The sequence below is a fragment of the Leptodactylus fuscus genome, chromosome 2 (assembly GCF_031893055.1).
Source record: "Leptodactylus fuscus isolate aLepFus1 chromosome 2, aLepFus1.hap2, whole genome shotgun sequence".
Classification (NCBI taxonomy): domain Eukaryota; kingdom Metazoa; phylum Chordata; class Amphibia; order Anura; family Leptodactylidae; genus Leptodactylus; species Leptodactylus fuscus.
In genome coordinates this window covers 248,510,089-248,520,589 of record NC_134266.1, presented here as the reverse complement: position 1 = coordinate 248,520,589, position 10,501 = coordinate 248,510,089, and the positions used below count along the sequence as shown (strand labels likewise).

Below are 10,501 nucleotides of genomic sequence, written 5' to 3'. Positions count from 1 at the left end.
AATGGCCCAATAGGCCGAAACAGCGCTGTCCATAGCTGGGAATCTGTTCCTTTTGGAATAGAAATACTAATTTGGCAACTAAATCCACATCATGATTAATTAGGCTTTATAACTGAGTCATGCATGATGTTAAGGATGCTGCCCTCTAGAGGGTGGTGTACAGAGTGCACTGTTCTCCTAATTCCATCCTGGAGAATAGATTTGCATGTTTAGTGATATACAGTAATAACAATTGTTACATGTAGAAATAGGTGTTACAGATATTGGTTCTTTTAGTCTTATCATATAATTAGGATGAAACAGTATTTAGAAAATCCTACTTGAAGATCTGATCAGCTTTTTTCTTTCGGTTTATTCAATGCATTCAGGTTGAAAATGCTGAACAAGTTGTGTTCTGATGATGGGGCCACATGGTGGCTCAGTGGTTAGTATTGCAGCCTTGCAGCGCTGGAGTCCTGGTGTTCAAATCCCACCAAGGGCAAAAAAACCATCCGCAATGAGTTTGTATGTTCTCCCCGTGTTTGCATGGATTTCCATCCCATATTCCAAAAAAGACACACTGATAGGGGAAAAATGTACATTGTGAGCTCTATGTGAGGCTCACAATCTACATTTAAACAAAAAAAAAAAAGTTGTGTTCTGATGATAAGATTATTTATTCTGGCACTTATGGCATTTGTTTTTTTATGTTTCTTTATTGTTGCATGTAAATGTTGAATTCAGCAAATTGTAATTTGAAAAGAAAAAAAGGAAGAAGCCACAAAAACATAAAATCAGATGAGTCAAGGCTTATATTTAAAAAAAAAAAAAAAATTGATCCCAATTTAGTCCCAAGTTGAAAGCCTGTACAAGTATAACCAAGAACACAAGTAACACACATGCAATTTTACACAATTTTAAAACATACGTTTTTTTTTCACAATTGCGCATTGAAATTTTGAATTTGATTTCTCCAAAACAAAATATAAAAAAATCATCTTGTGATCTATCAAACGAAAGCCGGTACCGTTCTGAGAAAAATGATGCCTCTCCCACCTCTTTATCTTAATTGTAGCCTGAGATGTGATAAAAAATGTAAACCCATACCAGGCCAAAATTTGCGTGTTTAAAACTTCAGCAGTCTGTAAAAAAATTAACTGATGTAGAAAAAAAATTCAAAACTTTTCATTTGTAATTAACTTAAGTTGTACTTCATAAAAATAAAAAAATTCTAAAGACGTCAGGTAAAAAACAAATATTCATATTTGGAGCACTTGATATGGAATGACCCCCAAATGAATGGGCCTCGTCCGAAAGAGGGTGTGTCTTCAGGCTGAATTGCGAGGCGACTTGACCTGAAGAACCAGCACCTCGCTTCTTTTTCCAGAAGCCAGAACAAACTGCTTCTGGGAAAAAGGAACTGACCGGCTCCCATTGATTTCAATGGGAGCTGTCTTTTTGGTCAGGATTTTGAGGCAGATACGGACTCAAAATCCTGACCAAAAAACCCCGTGTGAACTTACCCTTATCCTTCAGGGCTTGGTACTTACTGAAGCCAAGGAGCTAGTATAGAATTTTGCCTCCTGGTCTATGCATATCTAATTCACAATGAAGTGCATGGCGCCCCCATTGCCACAGGGTACAATACACCCAGCCGGCTGAATCCATAGGACAGTAATGTGGGATTTTCTTTATACATTTCTCAGCTTTATTGATTCCCACTTCTGACACCTAAAGTGCTGACCTTTAGATGGAAAGGTTTATAACCAGTTTGTCTCACCCAAAACATAACACATGCCTAATGAACTCCTTCGCGTATTTATATGTTGTAATATAAGGGTAGGATATTGTTAAAGAAGCACCCCAGAAAAAAACAACAACTTTCATTTCGTGCACCCATTACCTGAAGGTCCACTGTACTTTTATACACACATCCCTGCAGTCCAGTTTCTCCTCTGCTCCTGGATCAGGCACCATCTTGGTTTTTAGATGTATTTATTTCTGTATTCCGCTTTGAATACCATAAAGTATCTGCACATCATCCTATGGGCAGGTAGAGACAATACCATCTCTGCCTGCTCGGAGACCAGAATATGCTCAGATTTTTTGCCAATCCAGCGAGGACACACCAATGTTTTCCAGGGTTTCTCTACAAACGCCTGACATATGATCAGGGACCATGGAGCCACGATGCTAATAGCGCCACATGTAACCAATGGTGCCACTAACTTGCTGATGTGGTCACATCACCTGCTTATAGGTAAAGACCAGGGGACAGTGTGTTCTGGGTTGGTTTGCTGCTGGTTTTATAGTTTTAGTTACAGGTCACTTAGCACACACACTATATATTGTGTATCCAGCACTAAGGAAAGAAATATTTCCGTACACATTTCAGCACAGCTAGGCAACTATAGTATGTGAAAGGCAGAAGAGCGTATTCCAGAGCAGCCGTGACTAACCTGCAGCGCGGTCCTCGGTACGGTTAGCTGAGCCATTTATAGGTTACTCTTTAAACATTTGCTTTCATTAAAACACTTTGCTCATCTGTTTCTCTTCTCTTTGTACGAAGGCTGAAACATTACATGAAACATGGAAGTTACTATTAAATGTAATGTGTACCTTACATTTATCTGACATTTCTCTAAGTAAATCAATAGGACGTATGGGCGTTGGACATTTTCTATATATTCTTTTGATCAGACTGTAGATTTGTTTAAAGGGAGTCGGTCAGCCAGAAAATCCATATCAAAGCAATGACAGTACCTTGTAGAACAGCTTCGAAACTTTCCAAAAATGTATCTTTTACTTTCCATTGCAGCTCCATGTTTTATTTGCACGCAAATTAGTTTAAAAGGGCTTTAGAGGGCATGTCGTCTTCTGCAAGGGTTTACCTCTCTGCTCTAGATAAAGGCCCCTAATTGCAGATGTTACTCAAGCAGTTTGGGGCTGAGCAGCAGTAAGGGACGGTTATCTAGAGCAGAGAGTGAAGTCCAAGGAGAAGACAGGTGCTTAAAGCCCTCTTCTGGTAATAAAACGCTGTTTTTTTTATGAAGATGGACCTGCAATGAAGAGTAAAAAGTACATCAGTGGCAAGTATGGATGCCACACTACAAGATAATAATGTTCCCTACATACAGATTTTCTTCCTGACAGACTCTCTTTAACTGCATGCTCGCTCCAGTGCACAAAAAATAAAATGCCTCCTTAGTACACACACTATTATAGACTGCATCTATTACATGGGCACGGGTTACATATTTTGCACTGGGGTCCACGAATGATTCATGCGGGCAGTGCATGGCAAGCACACGGACCCCACTATAGTCTATGGGGTCCGTGTGCTTGAACTGCACAGTGCTTGCAGTTGCGCTTGTAATCCATCCGGGAGGGTCCTCATGTCTCCTTCCGGACGGAACACATCAGCATGTGTGAACCGGCCCTAAGCCTCTGCTGCAGTTTCTGGTGCTATATACTGTAGCATAGAAGAAGCAGTAGACCTGGAGAGAAATCTGACTGTGTTTTATACCTTTTTGCACTTTCAGAAGAAACAAAATCTCTCTACAGTGAGTTTCTTTCTTCGACTTTTCAAAGGTCTCCATTGCCATTAATTTTTCATGTATAATTTTTAAAGATACCTGTTCATCAGCATTCAGTCCCCTTATACAGCCACCTACCTGTTATCCTGGACCGGTTCACAATGGTGAATTGACCACAGACCATCTCTTGGTTTGACTGACATCCCATACACCAGCTAAGTCGTCATGAAGTCACCTCCAGAGACATCCAGCGCATCCGCCTCAGCTTCATGTTTGCAATGCGCATGTGCCAGAAGCCACTAGAGCATGTTTGTGATGATGCGCCCGTCGTGTGGGATGTCACTACAGCCAGAAGGTGGCTGGTCAGTTCAACTCTCCTCTACCCACATGGCTACTTGTGAGCCACTTAAAGAGATCCTATTATTGGATAACCTTTTTTTCTAACACATAGGAATAGCTTTAAGAAAGGCTATTTTTCTCCTACCTTTAGATGTCTTCTCCGTGCCGCTGTTCGATAGAAATCCAGATTTTCTTCGGCATGCAAATGAGTTCTCTCGCAGCACTAGGGGCGACCCCCAATGCTGCGAGAGAAATCTCCAGCACTGCCTCCATCTTCTTCTGGAACGCACTCTCCGTGTCTTCCGTCCTGGGTTTCAATCCTCTAGGCATGCGCAGTCGGCTCTGCCATCGGGCCGAGCCCACTGCGCATGCCAACGCCACAAGAAAATGGCCGCTCACACCAGCTTACTGTGTAAACATCCATTTGCTTGTGGCGTGGGCATGCGCAGGATTTGAACCCCGGACTCCAGTGCTGCCCATTGGTAGCTTTGCCACACTTATAATCTTTCAACATGAGAAATGTGACACAAATGTAGTCTAAAGGCTTAGCTCAAACAGAGTTTTTTTAGCAGCGGATTTTGATGTGGGATCTGCCTCAAAATCCGCTGCCAAAATCGGCTCTCATTGACTTCAAGACTATAGCTAGTAGTGGAAAAAAGAAGCGGCATGCCCTATCTTGCCGCGGAGTCCGTGGCTGATTCAGCTGCGGCATTTGCGGCTCGAGACACGCTCCAGTGTAGGCCCATTCACTTGGGCCCACACAGGAGCGGGATGCTGTGACAATGCCGATGTTGCGTCAGCATTCAGTCGCGGTGAGTGGCGCCGAATGTTCACACGGCAGAAAAGATTTCCGCAACCTTTTCCTCCGTCTGAACATACCCTTAGGTAAACCTAACCCTAAACAAAATTAGTCACCTACCTAAATAATACACAAAGTTGTGTAAACGGGGAGGGGATCTATTCTTAGGGCAAAATACATCAAACTAGAGCGAGGAGGAAATAAAATAGGTAGCGTCTTTAATACATTATTTTCATAGCACAAACACTTTAAAATTATAATAGTTTAAAATTGTTTTTCATACAATTTTGCAATGCCACAATACAGCCAGCCATGTCTGGCAACAATACTGAGGTGAAATGTGACCGCAATCTGACCAGGTCAGGTTGTGTCATCCTACCGGACATCAGGTTTCTGAATAAAAATAAAAAAATAAAAAGAATGAAAAAAAACAAAACATCAAGGGGAGCACCATGAAAGACCAAAAAAAGGCGGTCAAAAAGTTCACAGAGCATTAAATAATTGAAAACGGAAAGACTGTGTGACTTACAACAAAACCATGGCTAGAACAAAATAGGACACTTTCCAAAATGATTTCATTCACAGTAAAAAGGCCAAGAAAATTACTACACACACAAATGGCAAATATTGCTTCGTTTTCATCCGTCATATTGGAAAATCTGATGGCCGACCATATTTTTTTTTTTTTTTTTGTCAGTTAAAGCTGCAAAATAAAAGCTATACAAGCACTTTATGACGCGTTAAAAAAAGGAGCTATGTACAGTTTCAGGTCTTACATGTCCAGCACACGGTACAAACCACACACATATCCAGAGCGAATGAGACACAATTGTGGCCGCAGCTGCAGGGGGGTGGAGTCCGTTCTCGTTGTCAGTGCATCGCCCCATTGTGGACTTGAACAGCCTCAGTCCTATTTCATTGTACAAGACTTTTCATCTCCTCCTCTTCCAGGAAAGTCGTTCACGTTCCTTCATCGTTTTTTAGCCGACCGACGTCGTACCTGTGAGGAGGTTTAAGATTTGATCATTTGCAATCTTCACAAATTAACCCCTTCCCGCTGATGGCATTTTTTGATTTTCGTTTTTGACTCCCCTCCTTCTAAACCCCATAACTTTTTTATTTCTCCGCTCCCAGAGCCATATGAGGTCTTATTTTTTGCGGGACAAATTTTTCTTCATGATGCCACCATTAATTATTCTATATAATGTACTGGGAAGCAGGAAAAAAATTCAGAATGGGGTGGATTTGAAGAAAAAAATGCATTTCTGCGACTTTCTTACGGGCTTTGGCTTTACGGCGTTCACTGTGCAGCCAAAATGACATGTCCCCTATATTCTGTGTTTCGGTACGGTTCCAGGGATACCAAATTTATATGGTTTTATTTACATTTTGACCCCTTAAAAACAAATTCAAAACTGTGTTAAAAAAATTTTTTTCTAAAAGTCGCCATATTCCGACGACCGTAACTTTTTTATACGTCAGTGTACGGGGATGCATAGGGCGTCTTTTTTTGCGGGGCCGGGTGTACTTTTTAGTTCTACCATTTTCGGGAAATGTTATTGCTTTGATCACTTTTTATCAGAATCAAAACAGTGAAAAAACGGCGGTTTGGCACTTTTGACTATTTTTCCCGCTACAGCGTTTACCGAACAGGAAAAATATTTTTATAGATTTGTAGAGCGGGCGATTTCGGACACGAGGATACCTAACGTATATGTTTAACAGTTTTTAACTACTTTTATATGTGTTCTAGGGAAAGGGGGGTGATTTGAACTTTTAATACTTTTTATATTTATTTTTTACTTTTTTTTATTTATTTATTTTTTTGCATTTATTAGACCCCCTAGGGGTCTGATCACTAATGCAATGCATTACAATGCTAATGCATTGCAATGCATTGCAAAAAATCATCCTCTCTTTTGCAGGCTGCATAGACCAGCCTGCAAAAGAGACAATTTGCAGACAAGCCTGGGAGCCTTGTACAGGCTCCCGGCTGTCATGGCAACATGACGTCGGCCCTGGAGCATGCTCCAGGAGCCGGCGATCCTGGACAAAATGGCGGCGCCCATGCGCCGCCGGGAAAATGGGGTTAATGCCTCCGATCGGTCCGGGGACCAATCGGAGGCATTAGAGCCGGTTGTCTACTGCTTAAAGCATAGTTACAGACCCGACATAATAGTAATAGTACGGCGCATATCGGGAAGGGGTTAAAGGGAGTGTACCATCAACTGATATTTTCTGACCTAAAACCCAAATACCGATTTCTGACGTTTAGCGATTTTTTTTTCTCCACAATGATGGGGGATCCAGATTACTGACATTTAGAACTGATATACAGTGGTTATATAAGGTGATTGGTGACCATCATCTATTGTGTACTCTGTACATGTCTAGGAGACCTATATAGAACCATATTTAGGGACAATCGATGACCTAAATCAAAATTGTGACTAAATTGGGGAGAACTCAAGGAGACGCCCCTTTTACAGATTGCTTGTTGACAAACCTTACAAGATTTATCTCGAGAGGGTCGCCTGCCAGTTTTGTTCAGACTAAATATGGCAAAACCGAAACAGCTATTATAAGTGTGGGGTCTCTTCAGATTGAGTCTGTGATTGGGTTTCGTGGCATCCTGACGCATAGAAACAAGCATTGCAACACCACGTGACCTCTCTGACATCAGACAGAAGTGCCAAAGAGAACATGGAGCTGCGCTGGAGCTCAGAAGACGTGAGTAACAGTTATTTTGTGTTTGCTCAACTCTCTCAAGCCTCTGCTTATTATACTTTGGGGTCTTAAGAGACCCCAAAATATAAAAGCAGTTCTGATTTGGATTCATTTGGTCAAAATGGAACTGTAAATATTGTAATAACTGAATCAAAGTAACCAATGTGAACAAAATTATCATGAGTGATGTTTGGATTTGATTGTTTTTCAATTAATTGACCTGCCCTAATAGATATAGATCTATATTTATCCCTCTCCTTACATTTGTTATCTCTTAAGTGTCAGGCTATTACAAGGCTTAGTTTTCAGAGTATCGGGTCATTCACAAATGGCTTAAGAAGATTTGACCAGTTGGGCTGCACCATATGAGGGAAGCTCTGCATTTCTACACCTCATTGCAAGTTGGCATTATATGGGATTGCATACACCCTAGGTTCTCAGACTGTGGTAAATATACCCCAGGAGGTACAGGCCATGTTTTTTTTCTGGGTACTTACACTGTGCTGATTTTGTGCTTTTTAGAAGAAAAGCATAAAGAGGTTCTTTGATGTACTTTATATATATTGTTGATGCAGGAATAATGCAAAATGCAAGATAAAGTAGGTGCGAGCGTTACCCAAATGAGCCTTCAACAATTAGGTAAAGTACCAAGGTTACCAATTCCGCTCTTTATATTGATGATCAGTGTCATGATTACTTTTTTTTTATGTAAAACTTTCTTAAATTGTGTATTTCTAGGATTTGCTATCACATTCAGTGGGTGTTTGACCCAGATGTTGAACCCCCACCAATGACCCAGATGTTGAACCCCCACCAATCATAAAATGCTATCATAGCCTATCACTATCTAACCAAAAAAGCTCCTAATACCGGTGAACTTACAGGCGCAGGCGTTACTTCTTCCTCTTCTGTTTCCTCCTCTTCCCTGGAGGCCTCACTAAGAGCCGGACTACCCTGCGATACATCCATTTCTTCATCAGAATCCGGTTCTTTACTCACTACTTTTCTCGGCCGACCTACATTACTAAACAAATTATTTTCACATGAAAAATAATAGATGCTGCATCATTACATATCACAACAATCTTATCATATCGTATCATTTTACTACTGAGTTTAAAGGTATAAATTGTATGCAGCACGCTCCTGCAATTCCTCCAGCAGCGACTGCAGGCAATCAGATTATTCAACTATAAGTATACAAGAGGTTCAGAAGTCTAGATTAGGAAACTGAGAAATCACTATAAAAACTCATTAGGAAAAATCAAATCAGAAAAAATTCAGACCACCAATGTTAAGTCTCTCAGTAACCTGACAATGGGTGTGGAGAGACAACCGCCAGCTGGAGGTATAGTTAGGGCTAGTTCACACCGGGTTCCATGTGTGCACCGACAACCTGTTGCGGCATTCCGCGATGGATTAGGCCCAAATGAATGGGCCGGAGGATCGCACTGCGGACTCCACAGCTGATTCAGCCGTGGAATCTGCAGCAGGTCATGGCGCTTGGTTTTTCCGCTACTAGCTAGCAGAAAAAAGAAGCGAGCGGCTCCCACGGAAGTCAATAGGAGCAGTGGATTTTGAGGCCGATTCCGCTTCAAAATCCGCTGCCGACTTGCCCCGTGTGAACTAGCCCTTACTGAGGCAACCTTACAACGCCCTGTGTGTATCAGGCACTATGAGTAATAGGACCCATGTACAATACTGGATGCTACATGGCCACCTTGGCAATTGTACTGCTCAGCATACAATGTCATCTCTCCTCACCAGATGTCAGATCAAGTGGAAGTGTAAAAACTAAGGGACATTATAAGGATGAGGCTTCTATACAGTTTTCAGCTGAAACGAATGTTTGCGTCAATCTGAGCGTGAAGTGTAGTAGATCACCTTTTCTTTTCCTGTACGGGTGGGTTTTTTGGTGGTCTGCCTCGTCTTTTCTGCGGTGTAACTTGAGGTGGCTCCAAAGTGGATTCTGATGGCTCAGCTCTAAAAGAAAATGGCTTATTAGTCTTTGGTTTTCATACAGCGTAAAATACAACAACTGGGATAACAAGGTGAAAAGAAGACTAAAGCATAAAAACACTATTATGGTCTAATGCCTTTCTTATAAATGGCTATTTTATTTTTTTTACTTTTTGCCCACCATAAGGATATAATAGACCTTTGGGGGACCATTTTAACGTGACTTTTTTTTTTGGCCCCAGGGTCAATAAGCTGCTCTATTATGCAAGGGAAAGCCATAGCCAGTCAGTAATGTTACATGGCTTTAGATAAATGTCCAGCCTTGTAATAGACAGTTGAAGACCAGCAGAATGAGAACTGCTCATACAAAGCAGGGCGGGTACATATCTGCGCCCGGTCTCGACTTTCAGGTTTCCGTCTTCTGCCGACAGGAGACGGAAACCCGGCAGTTAGTGTCCACTCGTGAGCATTTTGTGGTCTCAGCGGAAAAACAGTTTGTTTTTGGGTTGTTTTTTTTAACCGGACACTAAAGTCCTGTATGTCCTGCGCTTTGTATCCGTTTAAAAAAAAAAAAAAAAAAAAAAAAAAAAAAACTTTCTCTGTGGAGACCAGAAGACGCTCACTGGCGGACACTTTGCAAACCCATTCAAATGAATAGGTTTGAAAAGTGACTGTCGTGTTTGCGTCTCCTGTCCAGTTTCTTGGGCAGAAGATGGAAACCTGAAAGCAGAGACCGGGCGCAGGTGTGAGCCCGCCCTCGGCTCTGTTTACTGCTCACAGAGAGGGAAACCAAAAAGCATTCCCTCCTGTGATGCATATCCATATGAACAAATTGGCCATACGGAGAATGGTTCCCATTGAATGGCTATTCCTTTAATAAGGTTTTCTGGGCTAAAAATATTCACGACCTATCCTAATAACCAATATGAGACCGGTGAGGGTCTGACACCCAGTGAATGGAGCAAGAAGAATTATAATTAAGGTGAGCTAATATAGTGGTCAGACCAGGATAGATCAGTAAAGAGCTTCCCCGCTCCATTCTCTGTGTAATGGGGTTGCTGGGTGTAGGACCCCCACCACTCTGAAATGGATCACCTATACCTTAGTACAAGTCGATACTTTTAGCCCAGAAACCCCCTTTAATATCCCAGTTGCAGATCTA

General features: G+C 41.7%; 1 protein-coding gene across 1 annotated transcript in view; it reads right to left on the bottom strand.

The window, feature by feature from the left end:
* Positions 1–4,868: 4,868 nt before the first annotated feature.
* PDS5B (PDS5 cohesin associated factor B) overlaps positions 4,869–10,501 on the bottom strand; it is a 60,626-nt gene continuing 54,993 nt past the window's right edge. Inside the window, exons 32-34 of the mRNA XM_075265994.1 lie at positions 9,265–9,363; positions 8,263–8,404; positions 4,869–5,653 (exon numbers count right to left, since the gene is read on the bottom strand). Of these exons, the coding sequence (XP_075122095.1) occupies positions 5,624–5,653; positions 8,263–8,404; positions 9,265–9,363 (271 nt within the window). The 3' untranslated portion in view covers positions 4,869–5,623. The remainder of the gene's footprint in view (positions 5,654–8,262; positions 8,405–9,264; positions 9,364–10,501) is intronic.